The 22991-nt window shown below is 56.9% G+C and overlaps 1 protein-coding gene across 1 annotated transcript in view; it reads right to left on the bottom strand.

Annotated features, from left to right (window-relative positions):
• Positions 1-22991, bottom strand: part of MYH9 (myosin heavy chain 9) — a 90318-nt gene that overhangs the window by 19058 nt on the left and 48269 nt on the right. Inside the window, exons 4-20 of the mRNA XM_034987599.1 lie at positions 21888-21915; positions 21024-21117; positions 16788-16880; positions 16266-16329; positions 15615-15713; positions 15108-15251; positions 14245-14340; positions 13124-13242; positions 11400-11552; positions 10283-10456; positions 8608-8781; positions 6496-6610; positions 4210-4403; positions 3877-3998; positions 3098-3167; positions 1315-1475; positions 315-423 (exon numbers count right to left, since the gene is read on the bottom strand). Coding sequence (XP_034843490.1) covers positions 315-423; positions 1315-1475; positions 3098-3167; positions 3877-3998; positions 4210-4403; positions 6496-6610; positions 8608-8781; positions 10283-10456; positions 11400-11552; positions 13124-13242; positions 14245-14340; positions 15108-15251; positions 15615-15713; positions 16266-16329; positions 16788-16880; positions 21024-21117; positions 21888-21915 — 2009 coding nt within the window. The remainder of the gene's footprint in view (positions 1-314; positions 424-1314; positions 1476-3097; positions 3168-3876; positions 3999-4209; positions 4404-6495; positions 6611-8607; positions 8782-10282; positions 10457-11399; positions 11553-13123; positions 13243-14244; positions 14341-15107; positions 15252-15614; positions 15714-16265; positions 16330-16787; positions 16881-21023; positions 21118-21887; positions 21916-22991) is intronic.

Genomic DNA, 22991 nt, shown 5'->3' with positions numbered 1-22991 from the left:
TGTGTGCACGTTCTGACCCACCGCCCTGTGGCTGCTTGGGAGGACAGCGCCCCCAGCACCCGGCGAGGCCCGGCGGCCAGGCTGTCCACACCAGACACGTGCCATGGCGTGCACGCTCCGGACCCCGCAGGGCAGGCCCAGCCCTGGCTCACACGGCACGGGGGCGGGGGGGGGGGTTGAGGCCAAGGCTACGCACTGCTCCCAGGGCCCCAAGTCCCGCACAGAGGCCGGTGGGAGGCCCGCCTGTCCCTGCGCCACAACGGAGGCCGAGGGCGCTCGTGGGGCCGCAGCGAGGGAGGCCCGTCGGAACTCACCTTGGTGAAGAGCCTCCACCACTGCCAGTTGCGCAGCTTGAGGTAGGCGGCGCAGTTCCTCTGCAGGACCTTCATGGCCGTCAGCTGCTGCTGCCGCTTGGCGAAGGCCCTGGGGAGAGGGACCCCGTCAGGGCAGGGGACCGCACACCTCCAGCAGACGGGAGGCCTTTCCGGGGCAGCCGACCCCTCCCTGCCTGAGACTCCTCAAGACACAAGTGTAGGGAAGGAGCCTGGCCTTGGGGGTGAGTCCTGTGGGTGACCCCGCAGAGGGTGACAAGGACCCAGGTCACCAAGGGGCAAGTGAGTTCACGGGGTGGAAGCCCCTTGTGAATTAGATCTGCGTCCAGTGTGACTCCTGGTCATTCGGGAGACGTAGTGACTTCAGTGTCCCACCCTCCTGCCACCCTCCATCAGTGGTCTTTGATTGGTGGCAAAATGTCAGCAGCTGATGTCCTGCAAAGGTGGGCTTAAGATGTCAACTTGGGGGGCTCTGGGATACATGAAGGCTCCATTTGCCCAAGCATCACAAAGCCATGCTCCGTTTCCCAGGGTTCCCAGCTCACACTGGAACGTACGGCCCCAAGTACAGATCTCGGGGTTCAGGAGACCCAACATGCAGCCACCACACCCACTGTCCTGCAGCAGGTGAGCCCCACTCTCGAAGGAGCTGCTCTGGACTCGAGGACGGGCTCCTGTCCCGGGAGCACAGGGGACTCTGGGGACAGAGTCTGGGCATCATTCCCACACGAGGGACACGGTGAGGAATACTGGTAAGCAGGACTGTTTGGGGCAGGCAAATCAGGCCCAGAGTCACCCCCTTCCCAGCCGGTCACTTTAAACCTCAGGCATAAATCCAGAAAGCAGGGGACAGAGAGCTCCACCTGGGTGTCCCGGACCAGACCGACCCCCGACCAGCGTCAGTGCCCCTGTGCAGCAGGAAAGCTGGGAAGGGCCCGAGCACGGGCAGGCTAGGCGGAGGCGGGCCCCTCCAAGGACTCACTTCCTGGCCAGGTAGCCCCTGCAGCAGGCCTGGAACCCGATGATGACGTCTGTGATCTTCAGGTCCCGCTCCTCCTCCAGGTGGGCCAGCACGCCGGCCCGGAAGAAGACCTTGCTCTGGCCGATGCGGTACAAGTTGCTATCCAGCTCCAAGGCTTTGATCTAGATGGGAGCAGACAGGCCACTCACCACGTGCCACCACGGGGCCCTCGGAGCCACGCCGGGAGCCAGCAGCGTGTCCCAGAGAGGCTGTCCGTCAGCGGCTGCCTCTCTGCTGGGCAGCCTGTCCCCTGGAGCCCAAGAAAGCAGGGCTCAGAGGATGCTGGGAGGAGGGGCAGGGAGCTTCCCGCACAGGGCAGGGTGGCGCATCAGACAGCAGAAAAACATAGAAGCTCGACATCAAAAGGACCTAAGGGTCTTCTCTCCTTCCACCTCCAGCCTCCATGCACTGCCATCATGGTCTACCAATGCCCAGCTGGGCCACCCTTAAACCAGAGGTGGCTGAGCATCATCATCGTCGTCACCAAGACTAGGACACACCCCAGTTCAGGCCAAGCCCAGGACCAAACGTTAATTAGGTGACCTGGGGCTATAACCTCTGGGAGGAGCCCCTGCTTCCTCAGCTGGAAAATGGGAACAATGCTTTCTTTAATTAGAATAAAGTGAAGAAATCAAGCAAATAGTGCCTCGTCCCCAGTATGGCTGTGAGAACTGAACGGGAGAGCACAGAGCTCAGCGCAGGGCCACACGCGCTGCGGACTGAACAGAATTAGTGCTCGTTACCATCACTGAGAGGTTTGGGCACAGTATGGGCTCTCTTGTTGACCCACTGAGGCAAGGGTCTGCCTGTCCGCCTATCCTCCTGGGAGACAAAGATTCAGAACAAGCTCTGAAAAGGCAGAGCCTAGAATGGGAAGAGTGGGACTGGAGTGAGCTCCGGGGCCCCCAAAAGACCCCAATCATCCTGGAGAGGCCCAGGGAGGAGCCGGGAAGAAGGCAGGTGGAGCCAGCATGGGCATCTTCCCTCCTTGCCCCACCCCTAACCCGGACAGCCTAGCGAATGGGTGGCCCACACACCCTCCCCGGTCACGTCCTCCCTCCCACGGGCTCAGGGCTGGTGAGCGCTGGACAGCAGGGAGTGGTCTCCTCCCTCCCATCCCCACCTCCCTATCACCTAATGCGGGGCTTCCCACATAGGAGGTGTCGACTCCCTTCTTCCCTCTTCTCTTTCTGACAACCCCCAACCCGTCGTCTCTCCTCTTTGGAAAGAATGCAGAGGAAAGACAACAGGAGGCAGGGGCCGCTCACCCTGGACATGTAAGGAACAATCTGACACCTATATAGTAGGAAATAGGACGGGGGGTTCGGGCCCCAGCGTGGCCACTGAGCCACCGGGGGCTGTCATTCATTCTAGCAGAGTCCAGAGAGCCTGCTGCACATGAGGCACTCACTACTCAAAGGGCTGAAAGGAAATGTCCAGAAGCATGCACTGCGGGGGCTTGGGGCCATGCTTCGCTGCCCCCTACCACCCACGCTGAGCGTGACAATCCGAGGAGATACGAGTGTGAAAGCGCGAGAATCAGAGCCTGCCGTGGCCGCAGCGCTAGTCTCCACACTGGCCCGGGCCCGCACGCCATCCCTGACCATCCCAGGGCCGAGGGCCGCCGCTCGGGGCGCGCGGCAGACCGGCGTGTTCCAGCGAGAAGGCCGCGTCCAGGCACACGGGCGCCGCCATGCGCGCGCGCGCCCCCCCCACCCCCAGCAGAGGCGGCAGCTCTACTCACCATGAGCACGCACGCCTGCTTCCCGTCCATGAAGCCCTTGGGAATGGAATTGGGTGTGAGGATCTCGTATCTGAGGAAGAACAAGAAGCCTGGTCAGTCTACCCCACGCCCGGATCCCTGGGATGCACGGCAGAGAGGACCATCCCTACAGGACAGCGCACGGACGAATCCCTTCACAGAGTCTCCCAGGGAAGGAAGACATTCAGCAAATTCCACCCTGCTCTTTCCTTAGGCGGAATGACCCAGAATGGCTTCAGGTGTTCCAGAAAGCCAATGGAAACTCACACTGGACTGTTTCGGTCACTAGGGGGCAACCTTTAGGTTGGGCTCACCAACTGCAACCTGCCCGGTGTCCGCATCTGCCGCCTTTCCCCCGAGGTGCTGCAGGGGCCTCTGACAAGTGGGGTGGCCCCAGAAACAGAGGGCTGCCTCATGCCGGCAACGGCACAAAGCACCGTGTCATCGATGTCCCGCTCTGTACACACAGCAAGCAGCTGCAGTGCACTGGGACCTCCATTTCTACAAAGTTCTTCAAACACCCCGGTCCCCGGCTGATTCCTCTTTAATTTCTCTTCCAAGATCCTCGAACAGTAGCAAACAGTGCCAGGCCCCGAGTCACAAGGGGTGACAGCCAGCAAGATAACAAGACGGGGAAACCCCTTCTCATACAGAGAAGGAACGGGAGGAGCCGGCCAGACCCCAGCTGTACGGGGATGAGGAAACACTCCCTCGCTCACGCGGCCCGCCGCAGGAGAGACAGGCTCCCGGCCCCGGCTCACCTCTGGCGGAACTCCTGGAACACCACCCTGTTGGGGAAGCCCTGGCGGCAGATCCGGATGCCCTCCAGGACCCCGTTGCAGCGCAGCTGGTCCAACACCAGGTGGGGATCCAGTTTGCCAGCCTGGAGAAAGAAAGAAATACACACAGGTGGTCTTGCGTCGGTGTCCGGTGTGGATGAAGAAAGGTAGGGCAGGCCCCTCCGGACTCAGCGGGGTAAATGTCCCCGGGAGTGGGAGTGGGAGCCTTCGCCGAGGCTCTCAGCGTGGGGGCGTGGGGGCGTGGGGAAGCACCACTTCTGCGCAGGGAGACACACAGGGGCCCAGCACCCGCACCTTCTTCTCGTGGTTGGGGATGATGCAGCGGACGAAGTTCGGGTTGGTGTTCCTCAGTGTGGCCATCAGCTTGGCCAGCTGCTCTTTGTAAAGCTGGCCCACCGTCCGGAACATGCCCTTCCGCGTCTTGAAGGCCCCGGGCAACGCCGTCTCTGACATGCCAGCCACCTGGTCCAGGCCGATGATGCGGTCCACTGCAGAGACCACCCAAAAAAGCATATGAATGCCCAGTGGTCCTAGCGGGGGGTGGAGGGACAGGAGAGACAGACAGACACACCCAGACAGGAGGAGGAGAGACTACAGAACAGAGAGACCATCTCTACTTAGAATCTACACAGAGGGCTAAGGTCAACTCCGAACGTTCAGCAAACTTGACTTTGTGAACAGGAGGCAGGAAAGGGTTTGGAGAGCCTGCAAAGCCACTGGGCAGGGGCGTGGGGTGGTCCACTGGCTAACCCCACGTTCATATTACCCATCTTCAGCCCACTGTGCAAGCTCGTTCCCAAAGAGATGTAATAAAGCTGCAACAGGATCTCAGAAGAGCGAGCCTGGCTACTTCACTAGGGTGGCTCTAAGGAGGTGTTAAAACTTGACCTACAGAATCCTATAGTTCCATAGTCCCATTAAGAAAAAAAAAATCAGTATCCTGAATTCACACTGACCTTTACCTAAGGGCACAGAGCTAGAAGTTAGAAATGGCAACTGTAAAGCTACCTGCCATGGTTATTAGGACTCTGGATGATTCCTTCACTGTCTGAAGGCCTCCCGTGCAGATACCTCTAAATCGGGGACCTAGGGGAGCCTGGGTGGCTCAATTGGTTAAGCGTCTGCCTTCAGCTCAGGTCATGATCTCAGGGTCCTGGGATCGAGTCCCACACTCAGCAGGGAGCCTGCTTCTCCCTCTGCCTGCCCCTGCCCCTGCTTGTGCCCTCTCTCGCTCGCTGACAAATAAATAAAATCTTCAAAAATAAAATAAATACATAAATAAATCGGGGGCCTAGAGCAGCATGTGGCATCAGGAGCAGAGAGGTCCCAAAAAGCCTGCAGACCCCTTCCCGCTCTTGTATCTTGCTGGGTCTCCTAGCTCACAGGTCTTTATCATCTCCAACGCCCTCTGGGGAAGTAGCCCTTAGCACCGTGGCACATGCCCAGAGCAATGAAAGAACCGCTTCCTCCGAGGTGAAAGCAAAGGAACAAGCAAACCCAACAACCAAAGTGGCTGGTGATTGGAGGTCCATTTTAAGCAAGAGCAATATTAAATTTGAAGGCTTTTGCTCCTAGTCGTAAAAGTGAAGGACTCTGTGACAAAAAGTCTGTTTCCTATTCCTCTGTGGCCAGATCTCTAGGATTCATCTGAAGACAGCAAAAACAACAGGTGCTCAAGACAGGGGCCGGGTGTGAGGACAGACTCGCTGAACCGGTCAATTAAAATGGGAGGCATTTTTGACCTCACACACCCAGGGCCCATTTCACTGGCTACGGAAGGCTTCCTGGGAGTGGGTGGCTTGTGAAGGCCACTCAGGTTGCTCAGAGGAAGGGTGAATGTGCCCCACGATAACCGGCTATTTCAGGTGAGCACGTCCTACCCCCTGGAGGCCTGGCCCAGAAGGAGCAGGCCCTCGCTGAGAGCGCCAAACGAAAGCACACAGGCTCTTTTAGCTTTCGGGTGCACATACACACAGCAGGGCACAGGACTCCTAAAACTCATGCTAAGATGCCCGCAGCCATTCAGGCAGCAAGATGGTGCCGCCTTCAGGGGGTGGAACTCTGAGAATATGAATTTTTATGCTGGTTCCCCCCCGCCCAAGATCTAGATTGACAGCCTACCCACAAGCCAGGGGCAGACCAAGGAAAGGGACAGTCAGGCAGGAAGAGCCAAGGGGTAGGAACACTCAGCAGAAGCGTGCCCCACACAGCCCTGGATGCACCACACACAAGGGTCAGCACTCCGGGTGGCCAGTCACCTGGTTCTAGGTGGAGAATGGGAAAGCGTTGATAGAAATAGGCTCTCTGAGTGCTCTGCATCTCTGCAACAGAGAGGTTAAAGCAAAACCAGGCAGAGGCAAAGGAGGAACCAACAGAAGCAAGGAAAAAGAACTCCAGGGCCACCGGCCTGCCATGGAGAGGTGGAACCGCAGGAAGGGACACCCGCGTGAGGAGGCGCTGGGCCGCCGTGGCCTTCCCACGGGTGGAGGTCCGGCCCTCGTCCTGGGACCGCGGTGAAGGAAGGCAAGAAGAGGCCGGCCACGGCCACAGGGAGGCAAGGGTGGGGGGCAAAGGGCGTACCATCCTTCCACAGCTCTGAGACGAACTTGTCGGAGGACTGGTGCAGAAGTGTGGCGATGTTGTCGTTCAGGGGGTCCATGTTCTTCATCAGCCACTCATCGGCCTTGTAATCCACCTGCGAGAGTCGGGGGCCCGAGTCACAGGCTGCTCTGGGGACACAAGCACTCCGAAAACCGGCCGGCCCCAAGGGCGGAAAAGTTAAAAATGCCAACACCCCTTGACCTGGTATTTCCTTCCCCCAGAAAGAAATGAGTGAGGAGGGCAGCAGGGCATTAGCAGGACATTCTCGGAGGTGGGATGCGGAACAGGGATATCAACACAAATATCCAACAATGGGGGACCGCTGAGAAATTTAGGTTGTGGCAATATAACAGAATATCCTATTTTTATTTTTTTGTTTGTTTTTGGTTTTTTTTTTTAGGTAATATATTCATAAGGAAGAAGAATCCTGGCAGGACAAAACCAAAATGTTACAATATTCCTTTTAATTAACAGGGCAAGGATTTTTGCTTTATCTTTTCAGGATGCCCAAGTTTTCCCTGAGCTTGTTATCACTCTTATTTTCTGAAACACGTTCTTAATGAGTAATCCATTGTACTTTCACTGCAAAGACCCCAGAACGATACCGAGTGCAGGCCGCCTCGGCCTCCCTCTGGCTAACCCACAGCACGGCGCACACGTGACCACTGTCCTGGGGCCGGGGCTCCTCTACGGCCCCGTCTGGAGCTTCTCCCACAGGTGCGCTGCCGTCGACGATGAGGTGTGTGATGCAGGCTTCCCGCTACCTCCAGGGAGGCAACGAAGCCCCCGAGACCGCGTCCTGGCCATCTGGCCGCCTGCGTACAGCCAGCACGCCTGTCCCTTCGGCTGCTGCCCTGCAGCCCAGGCGTGGATGCACGCGGCCAGTTTCACGGTTCAGGCTCGCGCCGATGGGCTGTGCGGTGTGACTGGTGTTTTGCATTATAAATAATACTGCAGTAAGAGCCCTGAGAGCAGCTCTGCCCGTGCGTGCATTTCTAACAAAGACAGAAGTGGAAATGTAGGCTCAGGGACATTACCTTAGCTAACTATAGGAACAGGACTGGTTGGTTTGGGGTTTTGGGCTTGTTTGTTTGTTTTTTGGTTTTTTTAGTGGGTGTTTTTAAACTCAAGAGCTGTGTGTATGCTTCAGCATCTGCAGGAGCAGCGGGCGAGGACCCCGGTGAGGACCAGGTGCGGCTCCAGAGCCGTGAGAGTTCAAGGCTCGCCTGGCCCGACTCATCCCATGTTCTGGCTGCAACTGTTAGGAGCTTCGAGCAAGGAACACAGAACCTGCTGAAACCAGCTTTATTCTAAGCACAGATCTCTGTGGACTCGGGACACCCCTCCCCAGTTCGGGATGACAGCAGTTTTGCCATTTTGTCGCTGGGCATCCTTGGCCCTAACGAAGCTGTCACCCACAACGGTGGCTCTCAGCCAGGCCACTGTGCCCCCATCCCATGTTTGGCGACGTCCAGAGACCTTTCTGTCACATCTACGGAGAGTGCTACTGACCTCTGGTGGGTAGAAGCCAGGAGTGCTGCTAAGCGTTCCTGGATGCACACGACAGTCCGGGACACTGCGGACGGTGCAGCTGCGACATCAGGTGTGCGGAGGCCAAGCGGCCCTGCCCAGAGCACTGACCTGCGCCGAGCACCGGGCTGCCCCAGCTCACTGAATACACGTAACGCTGCACAGCGGTGCTTACTGATTTTCCAGAGGAGGTGACCAAGGCTCAGAGAGGTTAACTGGCCCAAAGGCACACCACTGACGAGTGGCAGGGTTCTAATTCAAACTCCAGCAGCTCCCTTTAGCACAAATCCCCCTTCTGCGCCCGGAAAATGCAGCTAATGACAAGACCCGAGTACCAGCCCAAGCACCGAACAGGACTGCTGTAAGCTCCTCGTACAATGACACACAGGACGGGGCTCCGTGAGGTGGGAGCGCCGTGTGAACGCTGATTCCTGCCACGGGGCACCCCGCTGGACTGGCACTGTCCCCCACCCCGCCCGCAGGGCTGCCCAGCTCCTCGGCCTAGACAGAATCATCTCCACCTCCCCCGATGAGGTCCAGCCGTGCGTGTGCTCGCCTCACCTTGCCTGCATAGTGGATGATGCAGAAATCAGCTTTGTCCTTCAGCTGCTTGGGCTTCTGGAACTTGGGGTGGGTGCCCTGTTCCTGTACCACCTTCTCCACGAAGCTCTTGTCGGTGGCTTTGGGGAACCAGCATTCCTCATCCAGCAGGGCCAGGATGCCAGGGGGCCCTGCCTGGGAAAAACACAGCATCACAAAGGTGAGCACGACCCAGGGACCCACCCCATCCCTGCCCTCACCAGAAGCCAGAGGTTAGGATTCAGAATCCCCAGAATCTCAGCAGAGGACAGGCGGCACTCGCCCCCACAGGGAGGGTAAAAAGAAGCATTAGCAGAACTCAACTCAGGAATTCTAGTCTAGGGGTGCCTGGCTGGCTCAGTGGGTACGGCAGGTGATTCTTGACCTCAGGGTCATGAGTTCGAGCCCCACATTGGGCATGGAGCCCATTTTAAAAAATAATAATAAAGTTCTAATTTAAGAAGAAACGTCTGAGGTCTAGGCTGTGGCTGACACACTTTACCAGATGATCCATCACAGAGTTTCTCCAGCTTAGTGCCCTGGAAATCATCTGGTAGGTTTGACGGATGTGTGCCATGACCCGCACGCCCGGGGGCTGTCCTCAACAGGCACCTGCCCCCCTGGAGCCACTCTGAGACACTGCCCCCCACGCCGTGTCTGCACCACAGTGTGGTGAGATGTGAGACTTCGAGCAAGTCCTCCAGGGAAGCCCCCAGAGCCCCAGCAGCACAGTGAATTGATAAGAGACTGAAACGCTGTGGAGCCTGGCTGACGAGACTCAAAGCCAGACAGGATCTTGCTCATTGGCAAACACACCTGACTTAAGCAAAACTCATCACAAAAGTAAACTGCTTCACGTTAGGATCATGAATCATTTCAACCCCTGCCCCCAACCTTAACTAACACTTCCAAATGCACAAACTGCCCTCTAGATCTTCCAGCTAACTGGCATTTCAGTGTAACTCTGGTTGTACCCGTTTTCAGCAGCTCAGGACTCTGGAGAGATACGAGTACAGTGCTGTAACTCAACTGAGAGATAACCCAGAGCAAGAAAGCAGCTCAGGCTCCATGAAGGAGCACATCCTGTCCAACCTAAAACACAAGCAGGTGACCCCAACCGCCCCTGCAAGAGCTTTCACTACAAAGTGAAGGAAAGAGGGAAGGCTCTCTGGCTCCCGCCTCCCACCAACAGCCAATGCTGTGGGACGGAAGCGCTGGTGCCCAGTTAGCCCTAAAGGGGGACAGACTCAGCAACTGTACCGGGAGCAGCACTCATCACCCTGGGTCTGCCCAACGCCACGCTGCAGCAAAAGCACCTGGGACAGGATGCTATGACCTACCAGCAAGCCCGTTTCTTTAAGACAAAGAAAGGCTTGTTGAGCCCACCCCTCAGATAAACGCTGGGTGGTCTTCTGGGACTGAAGACGGGATACTTGGGCACCAGCCACAGCCCCACCTGGCTGGCAGCTGGGCAAGGCCCCCAGGCCCCAGATCTGAGCCCGAGGGCCTATTCCTGCAGGTGGCATCGACAGGGAGAGGAACCAGACACAATCCCCCACACTCCAAGTCAACGTGGAGTGGGAGGCAAGGCCCCCCACTCCCCCCGAGGGGACGATTGACAAGCCAGGTCTGAGGTCTGAGCAGGTCTGGCTCTTACTGGCTTCTCAATGAGGTCGATGCAGGGCTGCAGATCGAGGCCGAAGTCGATGAAGTTCCACTCGATGCCCTCGCGCTGGTACTCCTCCTGCTCCAGGATGAACATGGTGTGGTTGAAGAGCTGCTGCAGCTTCTCGTTGGTGTAGTTGATGCAGAGCTGCTCGAAGGAGTTCAGCTGCAGGGAGAGAGGGCTACGTCAGAGGGGTGCCCGCCCTCCCGCCAGGAAGCCGCGCCCCTCGGGGAGAAGTGGGACGGGTATTTAGGATGGACCTCCTTGGGCAGCTCAGTGCTGGCCCCCGGGGAGCCCAGACGGGCAGGCGCCTTCCCTTATCAAACCCAGAGCAGGGGTTCCTCACTACCTGGGGCCCATGGACCTTTCTAGAAGTTTGGTAAAGCCTCTCTGGGAACAAAATTTGAAAATGAATAAAATAGATGTTATGTTGAAATATAATTATCAAAATACTGTACCATACCAATACATGGTGCTTCCTCATTAATAAGCACAAGCTGTGGGCTTCCTAACTTCCAGGGGTTTGAGCATGAAGGACATCACATCTCCACCACTACTGTGGTGGGAAAGCGTCTGACTGCCACTGGAGACAGGCCCCGAGCGCCGCCAGGGCAACTGTGGCTTGTGTATCTTGCTTAATTCACAATTCAAAAGAAATACATCACGTCAATGAGACGTTAGTGAAAACTAGAGGTACTCCCCCGCCCTCGGCCCCCCACCGAGTTCATGGTCTCTCTGGAACCTGCCATGGACCCCAGGTTAAGAACCTCTGATCTACTGCAAGTATCATTTTTCCCAGCCAGGCCTCAGTCTTCATGGGCAGAGACAGTGTCCTGTCCCAACGCTCAATAAATAGTCACTGAAAGAGTAAATCTCAGAAAGCACCTGCCCGTGAAGGCTCCCAGGACACCCGCTAGAAGGTCCCGTTCTCTCTAGCACGGCCACTTGGGAACAGGCGTGCCTGTTGGAGCTTCAGATATGCCCAACTGAGGGGTCCTGTCTCCACGCGAGGGACGAGCTGGCCCACTCGGACTGCCGTGGGGCCAGAGGAAAGAAGACTCCACGCTCAGGGAGAAGGTGGCCAAGGGAGCATGAGAGAGGAGCTCACATCAAAGATCTCGAAGCCGGCGATGTCCAGGATGCCGATGAAAGAGGCGCCCTGCCTCTTGGTCTTGTCCAGAGCCTTGTTGATGCGCAGCACCAGCCAGCGGAACATGCGCTCGTAGGTGGCCTTGGCCAAGGCCTCGATGGCAAAGTCAGCCTGGGGTGGGGGGAGGGAGGGGACACACCCAGGGGGACAGAATGTCAGGCACAAGGAGCCTTTAAACCTTGTATCCCTTTGCTCCAGTCACTCCACCTGCGGGGCCTTCCCCCAGAGGGACAGCCCTGAGGATAGAAAAAAAACCTTCACGCACAAATATGGTCACTGCAATGTTATTTATAATGACCCAAAACTGAAACAACTTAGATGCCCAACAAAACAGGCACTGCATTAAGCACTTAGACATTTGCAAAAACCTTTTTAGGATAAATAGGGACATGCTGAGGTATCTACAGAAGAAATGGTAAGGTATATGAGGTTTCCCTCAAATAACGCCATGTGGGAGGTGGGAAAATAAGATTAATGATGAGCCAAGACTGGCCGGGAGTCAGTAACTCTTAAAGCTGCCTGTACAAAGGCACATGGGGCTCATTACACTATCCTGTTTTGCAAACGCTGGAACAGTTCCACAATAAAAAAGCCAGGGTGACAACTAAGTTTTAGAAAGAAAAAGCACGGGGCGCCTGGGTGGCTCAGTCAGTTAAGCGTCCAACTCTTGATCTCAGCTCAGGTCTTGATCTCAGGGTCGTGAGTTCAAGCCCCATGCTGGGCTCCAAGCTGGGCATGGAGCCTACTTAAAATAAACAAATAAAATAAAAATTAAAAGAAAGAAAAAACCTTGCAGGAAATAAAAAGCTGCCCAACACCTGTCACTGGTTAGGACTATGACAATTTTCTTTTCTTTTTCTAGATTTTTCTGTATTTTCTGAATCTGAAGTATTCATATAGTAGCTTCATATGGAAAAATAAAGGCTCTTTAATTATTAGGGAAATGAACAGCTGGTAATAATTATGCACGCCGTCTTTTGAAAACAGCATTCTCGGCTGTGGTGGGACGGCTCTGTGCGGAGCATCGCCCGCGGGCCCACAGCTGCCAGCGTGGGGTACATGGACGGCAGCCCTAGGCAAAAAGACTCATCAATGTGGACTCCAAAGTATTTTTGAGAGGTGGGAGCACAGCACCTTAAAAACGCCCACCACCAGTGGCAACAGAGAGGCCTGGCTGGGGAGGGGACCCCAGCTCCTGGGGGAGGCAGGCCCACCGGTGCGGCGCAGCCGAGGGTTGTCTCTCACCACGCGCAACGAGACAGCAGGTGGTGGAGAGACAACCGCTTGGCACAGCCTTCAAGGGCGGTGGATGCCGCCGTCCTGGCACCTGAATAAGTTGTGCTAGAGAAACAGCAAGTTCTCACTTCACTCTACACCCGAGCAGAACATGCATCCACACTTGCCGACCCATCAGTCTCAGTGTCAACTCGATGCAAAGGGGCACGACGTAACCACAGCCCTTCCCAAGCCACTGGCCTCGGGCAGCCTCCTGACTCCCTGGGGCCCGTTTTCTCACGTTCTCACTGGGGGTAAACACCAGCTTGCTCCCCGAACTGCTGCGAGGCCTGAATGAGGGACCCAGGCAAGGTGCCTATCACAGCAGGGGCCCAGCGCGGGCCCCAAACTGGCCGCCGCAGTGACCCTGCTAGGAGGCAGCCCGACCCCCTGGCCAGAGGGCATACCTGTTCCTTAGTCTGCGCCTTCTGGACATAGTCCCGTCCCACCTTGATGCGCGGGGTGAGGATCCCTCTGGTGAAATCTGTCACGTTGATACCCAAGAGGTGGGACACTTTCTGGGCAGCTGCGATTTTTCAAAGAGTGAGGAAGGGAGGGGTGAGAAGTTTTAATTAAACCCGAGAGAATGAGTCCCTCTGCTCAACCGAGAAGTGGTAACTGAGCGATCATTACCAGGACAACTGGCTCCGGGCCCCTCTTCAGCAGGGCGCAGAGTGCCCAGCTCTCCCCTCAGACCCCGTGGCCGTGGCGCCTCCTCACTGGGGGCCCGGGGCCGGTTCCTCTGCACATCCCTGGCCACACGGTGAGTGAGGAAGTGTCAGGGAGGCGCTGGGGGTGCAAGAGCACACGTCCCATGGGAACATCTTTTACAATCCCAACACGCGTGTGTTACGTTTTTTCAAAAGCCCCAACAAGGGCCCATTAAGGCTGACAGCTTAAATGGGGTCATTTGCAGTGACTCAGGGAATGGCAGTGGCCGAGCAGCAAATGTGAGGATGGCAGCAGTCCATGGTCCTAACGTGTTCACGGGGAAGGCACGCATGAGATGGAGCATCAGCAGAAATCAAGGTTTTACTAACTGGGACAACTGGTTTGGCCTCTAGAACAACGGAGGGAAACGCTGGTCGGCATGATCAAGGGCTTTCCTAATTCCTTCTGAGGCTTACTCCCTGAAGACACACCAGGGTCACATTTGTGTCTATTTTATAAAAAAAAAAATACAGAGCATGGGATGCCTGGGTGACTTGGTCGGTTAAGCGTCTGCCTTCGGCCCAGGTCATGATCCCGGGGTCCTGGGATGGAGCCCTGAGTCAGGCTCCCTGCTCAGTGGGGTGTCTGCTCCTCCCTCGGCCTCTGCCCCTCCCCCCACTTGTGCACACAGTCTCTCTGTCAAATAAATAAAATCTGTAAAAAAAAAAAAAAAAATACAGAGCAATAGCCAGCCACGAATACACATAAAATGAAAAAGAAAGGTTTGGCTAGAATTCCTACAAGACTTCTTCTCCTGAGCAAATCCAAACCCAGACCGCGGGCCCCGTGTTCCAGGTGACAGGACCACGAGCATTACCTGTGTTGTCGGGCATGGACGCCTGGTCGGTGTTACGCTCCTTCTTGAAGACAATGTTGCCGAGCTGAAGAACGCCCGAGATGACTCGCAACAAGCCTTTGGGGGGCAATCGAAGACAGCTCAGAACCAGGCGGGGATTGGAATAAGCCCCTGGGTAGGGGCAGTCACTCCCTCAGGGGCCCTTGAACAGGACAAGCCATGGATAGCCCATCACTAGGGCCTCTGGCAGGCCTCGGCTTGGGCAGCCAGCCCTCTACTTGGACTCGAGCTCTGTTAAAATAACTCCCAAAACTTCTAAATCTGGACCAAGAACACGCCTCTGGCCTCAGGGCCCACTGCCTATTTTTATAAATGAAGTTCTATCAGACAAAACTGTGCCCTCCACTGACATACTGTCTATGGCTGAGCCAAAGTGGTTCCAACCCTCACGCCAGAGAACAGGGCGTACTCTCCCTCTCCCCTAATCTTTCAGAAATAAAGCCACAAGGCCTCTCTACCCTCCTTCTGGGGCAACAGGAAGACACGGGCATGTCCCGCCTTTCACCAATGCAAAGACCCCAGCCCCGGCCCCTTTCCATACTCCACCGAGACAAAGCAGGAATGGAGCAGAAGACCCAAGCCCTGAGCAGGTAAGCGCCTGGCCTTATTCTCCCGGGCATAAATGCCCGTGGTACTGCTGGGAGCGAATAACCCTGACTGAGGCACCATTTCCCACATGCTGGAGGCCTTCCTCCTGGCCTCTACAGGCCTCCCCCAAAGTCAGAGCCAACGGGAAGCTCTCCCCAGGCCTCAGCTGCCTCCCAGGGCGTGACGACCAGCCCCCCGCCTCCCCTCCTTCAGCCACAGGAGGGCCAGCTCTGTACCCATTTGTTCCTCTTCTGGGATGCCCATAATCCTCATGGCCTCCATGGTCTCCTGGAACATGTCCTTGTCCTGCTGCCCTGGGATGGTGACGTGCCCATTGGATAGGAAGCGGTATTTGTTGTACGGCTCCAACAGGAGATCAGCTGAAAGGGGTGGAGGGCAAGGCGGGTCAGTGAGGGGCTGTAACCAGCGCTCTAGGCAGCAGTCTGACCTCCAAGGTCTGGGAGAATGGGAAGCACCCCTAAGGGCCCGAGAAAAGCCCAGAACGGCAGAGTAGCCAAAAATGCTCTCCCCTCGGATCGCTGAGACTCCCCTGCACATAGCCTCTGAGAGCATCAGGGCCCCCTGACTCTCAGAGGCAGACTCGACCGCCCCGGCTTTTCTCTGGCATGGTCAGAAGAAAACGCCAAGGCCTCGGACGGGGGGCGTTTGCATTCCCCAACTGCAATGTGTGGCCCGACTGGGGCCGGCAGACCACAGGCCAGGCTGCTGGGCCCACTACTCACTCTTCAGGTGCTCCCCAGCCCCGGACAGCAGGTAGTAAAAGATGTGGAAGGTCCGCTCCTCCTTGGCTTGGCGGATGGCACGAGATTTCTCCAAAAGATCTTCGCAAATGTTAAGGAACCGTGCACACAGGAGGAAAGGCAACTCCCTACTTTCCCGACCCCTGTCAAAAGCAACTGAACCTCACCAGACAGCAAATGGCAAAATAAAACAAAAGCAAACTGTCTTGGCTCTCTCCTTCTGGGCGTAGAGCCTGGCAAACAGCAGCTCCCACACTCAGGAGCCCTGTCTTTAAAGAGCCCCCTCTAACAAGGGGATGGAGAGCAGGATATTCTCACCAGCAAGGCTATAATGCCTACACCGGGGAGAAATAAAGTAGCACCTACTCAAACCCCGCCCCTCCGGGAACCACACTGGAGGGTCTTCATCGTCCCATCCCTTCCGAGGCACAGCTTTGTCCTGCTACTAAAGAAGAACCTGAGTTCAGGGTCCGTTGTTCAATGAGCTGCTCCTGGTACTCCTCCCAACGCAAGGGGTGAGGTGTCCCAAGAGGCCGGTGAGGGGGGCAGCTGCCGGAATCAGGCTGCTTCTCCACCAAGGTCTCGTCCCTCCCCGCCAGACCAGACACCCCGGCTGCAATTAACCAAGGATACAAGTCTCAATGTTGGCTCCAACGATGTAGCCATTGACATCAAAGTTGATGCGAATGAATTTGCCCTAAAGGAAAGATAGATGAAGCCATCAGAGGCCTCCTCAACCAGCCTGAGGGACAAAAGCAAGAGACTGCCCACTTGGGAGACCAGGGGCCCTGTGCCCACACTGCCTGGATACTCAGGACTCAGAGGGCCACGCTGCTTGGAGCCTAGGCCAGGACAGGGTCAAGAGGTGCCCACACCCCTCCGCTGAGGCGCACAAGTGTTCCCCACTCCTTGAGCTGGCCCCGGCTTCTAACTGGCCATGGGCTACAAAGGGACAATCGGCGGGACTGGCAGGTAACTCCCCACTCTGTCCCCCTCTTTTTTGCCACCCGGGTTGAAGAAGCCACGTAGGCAGAGCCACAGAGACTGGAGCAAGACCCAGCCTACTCCACGCGACAGGCCGGGAAGGCGACGTGCGCCGAAGCTGTGGGTGGGAGCCCCGGCCCCACAAGCTGGGTGCGGCTGGCCGCTACTCACAAATCGTGAGGAGTTGTCATTTTTCACAGTCTTGGCATTCCCGAAGGCCTCCAGGATGGGGTTGGCCTGCAGCAGCTGCCGTTCCAACTCGCCCTGGAAGGGAACCCAGAGGTGCAGTGAAGGCCGGGCAGTGGCTTGGGCTGTCAAACCTGCCGCGAGGCAGAGGACGGTGGCAGAGCCGCTGTCTACGTGCCCACCGGGCCAGGAACAGAAACTTCCAGATGGGATCCGGTCATGCCAGCCTCGGCCTGGCCCGTGTCACTCGAGAGCGACCTTCCCACCAGGCCTTTGGGAACCTTCACTGGTTTGAACTTCCTTCCCAGGACCGACCAACCAGTGTCCCTAGAAAGGGAAGGTGGGTGGCTCTCCCCACTCTAGGGAGCCTGGGACGATGGCCCAGACCGACTGTGGAGGACGCGTCGGAAGCAGCACGTGAACCAAGGAAAGGCGCCCTTTCTTCCCGTGCACAGAGTCCCCACCCTCTAGATACAATGGCTTCTCTCTGCCCTCCGTGCCTCTAGGCCCCACCCGAGACCCAACAACATTTTTTTTCCTCTTCACAGGACAAGGAGATAGAGAACCAGCTCCACAAAAGATACCAGCTCGTTTCATCCATGTCCTAACAAACACTGCATTTTCCTTGCGGGACCCTGTCCCGACATCCCCCAAGCCTACTGCCAGCATGTCAGGTCTCCCAGCGGGGGGGTCAACAAGGCCCACTGTGGGTTCCAAACTGCTTATCAGTAACACCCACGAACTCTACTTGTGGTCTCATGAGACTCAGTGGTTGACAAAACACCTCCTTATGCCTTCCTATCATCCCCGGGTCCTCATGAGACTCAGAGTAGGCAAAACCGGGTGGCCCCATTTCACAGAAGAGAAAAATGAGGTCGAGGGAGAGAACATGATTTGCCCAAGGTCACCCAGCTATCAACCAGCAAAGCAGGTACCAATTCAAGTCTACCTAACACCCGTCAGTCACCGCCACGGCTCCCACCCTGCCCCAGCCTTGCCTGGAGCTCTACCCGGTCAGATCACATCAATTCTGGAAGCAGCCATCACCTTCCCAGCAGGCCACTGGCTGAGGAAAATTCGGCTCTCATTCACCTTAATACCTGGGTTCTCTCAAGGGGGAAAGAACATCACACAAGGGCCAGGCTGGCTTTTGTATTCATTAGCAAGGCTGGACTTAAGCCAGGATTTTCCGGGAACGGCTGCCTGTGAGTGATGAAAAGGAAAACTGGTAGTAGCAGGAGCTCCCAGGAGAGTCGTGAGGCACAGCCTTCCAGGCACACCTGCTGCAGACGAGATTCGTCTGCAGAGCCCCGGATCAGGGCCGGAAGCCCACCAGAGACGGGAAGGGGCCCGGGCAGGCCTCCTCCTCCAACAGCCAGCCTCGGCCAGGGCTCCCCCCCACCCGGGGGCCTGGGAGCCTTCTGTTTTCAGACTACACAGATATGTGGAGGGTCAGCGGAGCCACGTGGCCGGGCAGGGGTCAAAGCCACTGAGCAGGCCATCCGTGTGTGCTTGGCACCAGCAGTCTCGGGACCCGGGGCCCCCACCCACAGGGCTCGGGCGGGTCTTCGAAGCCCAACTTGGATGAGCGCTGCTCCCCCACCCACTAAAACGTTCCTCTCAAAGCACAGGCCAGGCTGCCAGGCTGGCGGAACCACTCCCATTCCTGTTTCCACAGACAGATGGGAGCACGGTCCCCACCAGGGCCCGCCGCCGCCGGCCCCGACTTGGAAGCAAAGCTAAGGTCTCTGTTTTGGGACCACATGCTGTTGCCGTGGAACGAGGGGCCACCGGGCCAACCAGGGAGCTGCTGCTTCGGAGGCTGGAGCCAGGCTCCATGCACACAACAGTGAGGGCTAACCTCTGGGTTCTTCTTTATTGACCCATAACTGGGAGCAGAAGAAACCTTTATTTTTCAATAACATTTGCATGCTATGACGTTAGGAGGGTCTGCTGGTAGCCTATGCTCATGAGGTTTGGAATTACCCATCCGGTTTCTGAAGGGCTTCACTGGGCGGTGTTTCTGCCAGTAGTTTCCAACTAGTATATACAAACAGAGGGAGGAAGAGGAGGAGGGACCAAAGGTCACTGCTCAGGCTACGGATGTCGAGCTGGAAAGTCCCTTCCCCCAAGCTGTGCGTTGCCAGCCTTCAGCCCTGGCCAAAGCCTGGCCCTCCCATGGCAAGGTGAGGTTTGGGACATTCCAGGGGGCAGTCTTGGGACAAACGACTGGGTCACTGCAAGGGACAGCTCTCGCCCAGTGTTTGCCCTGACAGGCTCCACAACACAAAGGCCATAAACCAAGTTCAAGTTTAGGTGTCTCATGCCCCAGCTGTGTGTGGAAAATCACTGTACCAGCTTCGGCCGTGGAAATCAGCCCAACTGTCAGTGGCCTTTACAACGGAGGGCCCGAGCAGTAATCAGAAGCCAGAGAGGCAAGCTATTCAACCTCTGCAGTTGGGGACAGAGTACCGTCACACACTACGACCTGAGACATAGGATGTGACAAGTTTGCTCCCACTTATCACCACGCCCCCCGGCACACCGTTGTCTCCAAGCCAAGTGCCCGGGGCCTGCGGCCCCTCTGCAGCTGGAACCCCAGACAGAAGGCACACGGGTTTCCGTTCTTGCTCTGTCTCCCATCCTGTCTCCCGTCCTCCAGGGCAGGGACTCCAAGGTCACCCTCCAGAGACCCAGGCACACACCAGGCATTCAATAAAGAGCTAGAAAATGGATTTTACTGCAAGTTCAGAAACAGGAAAACCACAGCTAGAGAACTCCTAACCTCACAGTTCTGTGTTTGAAACAGGCCGCCTGAAAAGAATGGAAAATGGGGGGTTGGAGAGACGGAGCAGGAGGAACTTTATTAGTTTCTAAATATAACTCCTAACGCCCCACGGAAAAAGATTCAGAATGTCTTGAGAAGTTTGGCACATGAGAAGTTACTTTTGGTGCGATCCCAGAAGGCTGTACTCATTAGGACATTCTGCAGGACACACCCCAGGTCTGCATGCAAAGAGACACACACCACTACTTACTGACACACGCTGCACACAGCTCCCCAGTAAGGGGGAGCCACGGAGACACGGCGCAGGGCCCCCCGATGGCTTGAGGGGACACCTTGGGCACTGAGATTTCACGAGGAAGCTTAAGAGTGTGTGCTTAAGGGAAAGAGAGAGAGCACCACACGGGCATGCTTAAGACGGGTCACTCCCAACTCTGGGAAGCTCCAATGTGGGGCCTTCCGGGCATGGCTCCTGACTGGCACAGTGGCGGCAGGTGGGGGTGGGGGGGCGGGGGACCAGCCAGCTCCTTCTGGTCCGGACACAGAAGGCGTGGGGCTCCAGGGGAGCAGACGCCCGCTCCACCATGTCTCAGTCAGGGCTCAGCACGGGGCCTCACGGCTGCCGTGCACACAGGGGAGTTCTACGCCTGGCCAGAGTTTGTGAGAACAGCTTCGGGGACGAGGCCCATATACCCACTCTGCAGGAGCTGACATTTCAGAGTGCACAGGAGGTCACTATGTGTCACACCCCGCCCCTTCTCCAGAGACAGTCAGTGAGCCGAGCCTAGGAGAACAGGTCTAGCCGCAGAAAGTGACAATGGTGTGGAGTGAAAAGCTGCTCAGAAAAAAATTACATAATCCAAGGGCACACGATGGGCAGAACACGCATTCCCGGTGCAGAACGTGCAGTAAACGTGCAAGGCTCACCTAGCGAGGACACTGCTGAGTTCGACCATAATCCATCAAGAGGGAGGGGGAGAAAAAGGGAAGTGAGATGACTTGCCAGTTGCCCTTCCTCTCTTCCCTGGGGGACTGTCCACCCAGAGGCATTTCAACAGTGGGGAAAGCAGCGGGGACTCAAAAGCAGGCCTGCCCGAGAGGCCTCAGGTCTCCATCAACTTGAGAACCAAGTTTTGGAATCTCTCTGCCGACCTTGGGGTGAGGCCTCACAGCAATTAGCTGCCAACACCGGGAGTGCGGCCTCGCAAAACCGGGTGGTCTCCCATTTCCACAGCAACTCAGAAAGTTAGGAGGCTGGGGGGTGGGGGGAAGCAGACTGGCTACCACCGGACCCATTCCCAGGATGGCCAAGTGCAGCCGCCATGACAGTGGGTCCGGCCTCTGCTCCGATCCCCAAAACGCTCCAAACCACGGACCACTAAAGGCTCTTCCTCGGGAAGATCAGGTACGTCCGTGGGAGGAAGGCCTGCACTCACCTGGTCCTTCTTGCTCTTGTGTGAGGAGGCCACGTGAGCCAGATACTGAATGACTTTCTTGGTGTTCTCGGTCTTGCCAGCTCCAGACTCACCCCTGCCAAGAGAGCCAAGAAAGTTCTCAAGGGGGGCCTGGCCAAATCCCTGAGGTCTGTCCCTTTCCCAACGCACGCCGCACCACCTCCGGTTCTACTACCCACCCCTAGCGGCAGAAACGGGAACAGGCAGATCTGCGCTAAGTTCCGGAATCCTCACTCTGGCCCCTGCCCATGGCCCTCCGGAGGCCTGACAGCGGTACATCCATGCACACTGCCTGGCCTGGTCACTTGGCAGCCTTTGTGTCCCCAAGTCTCAGGAATCAGTTTTAGGCAGCTGTTGACTCAGAAGTCAAAGGCACTTAAACACATCCCTTCGGAACCACTTGGAGGAATGTTCTGTACCATCAACTCCCCTGGCAGGCAACGGGTTTTTTTATCTCCTTGTTAAGTTCAGAGGACCAGGGCGAGCAGCCCCTGTGCAGTGGAGAAAGCCTTCTGTTCAGAGCCAGAAGGAAGGTGTTCTGGAGGGGCCAATCCGTTCCCAACTGTGCTTTGTCAAGAAGCCTCCTGCCCCCCCTGCTACGAACCTCCCCGCACTGTGCATGGGCTCCTCCAAGGGGGGCAAGCCAGTCCTTGGCCCCGAAATAAAGCTCATCCACGCTGTGGGGCTGCTGAGCAGCAAACCTACTCCCTTCAGGCCCATCCCTTGGGGAGGGGGCGGGGGCTTGACTGGGAATGTTACCCATCAGCCTGGGTTTCGGTAGGAGCCCTCAGAGTCAGAACAAATCGGGGTGACACAAGGCCCCACCACCCAGACGGAAACACTTACGTGCACAGAATGGACTGGTCCTCTCGGTCTGAAACAAAGGAAACATCCAGGTTAACTTCTGCCAGATACAAACGCCTCCCCCTTGGGCTTCTGAAGAGCTGCCCGTTGCCCAGGAGCAGACAGCCTGGCCTGCTGCCCTTGCGGAGGGGGCCCCGCACACCAGTTGGCGACACAGACCCGATGCCTCAGTCGGACGAGGGACATCCACAGGTGGCAGGAGCTCAGACTGCCCACCTTGGCTGCCTGCCCGCCCCTCGGACACCAGCTTGGGGAAAACTCCCCAGCAGTCTGCAGTACCGAGTGCTGAGGCGGGGGGCCTGCCCCGTGAGCTCAGAACGGGGGCTGCGGGCCGGCAGAGAGAAGGCCCATGCAGGTGTGGTAAACACCGTCCAACCCGTGAGTAAGGAGCGCCGGTTCAGCGGCTGGGTGCGGGCTGGGGCAGACAAGGCGGGTTTTGCAGTGGGACGGCCCCCGGGTACCGTGCCGCCTTGGCCACGACGTGGGTGGGCCCGCAGACGTGTGCCCAGATTCCCGGAGCCCCAGGCCCCCCTGTGATGGGGAGAAGCCCCCGTGCGGCGTCTGGCACGTGGGGGCAGCTCGGAAGGAACAGAAGCCTGTCAGCATCACAACCTCTGACCGGTCTCTGTGACAACTCGGGTCTCGAGGCCTGGCTGTCAGAACTTTCAGCAACGGTCTCCAGCTGTGACTCAGTCGGCAAGAAAGACGTAAACAACTCACGTCCACACTTTGAAAGCTAAGTTTGACAGAAATGCTTGAAGACATTTGGGCTGACCTGGTTCAGTGCGGGAGGTCCAATTTTAAGCAGTAACTGAAAAGACAAACTCATTTTACCCCCTTCATCCCACCCCGTGTAGCACCCTCAGCTCCCTGAGGTCAGACCAGCCGAATCCAGGACCAGGCTACTTACTAGTATTTGAGCTGCAGTGAGGCATTTCCATCCCAAGTCTGGGCTTCCCTATCCATAAAGTAAATATGCTACTGGCTCCCTGGCAGGATTAGCTTGGAAAACAGAAATAACAGATGAAACAGGCCCGGCAAGTAAAGAGAATGAACTCCACAAATGGCTGCTATTTCTTTCTCCAT

This window comes from Mirounga leonina, unplaced genomic scaffold (genome assembly GCF_011800145.1).
Source record: "Mirounga leonina isolate KUSES-001 unplaced genomic scaffold, KU_Mleo_1.0 Mir_418, whole genome shotgun sequence".
NCBI classification, from domain to species: domain Eukaryota; kingdom Metazoa; phylum Chordata; class Mammalia; order Carnivora; family Phocidae; genus Mirounga; species Mirounga leonina.
This window is presented reverse-complemented; position numbering and strand designations above follow the sequence as displayed.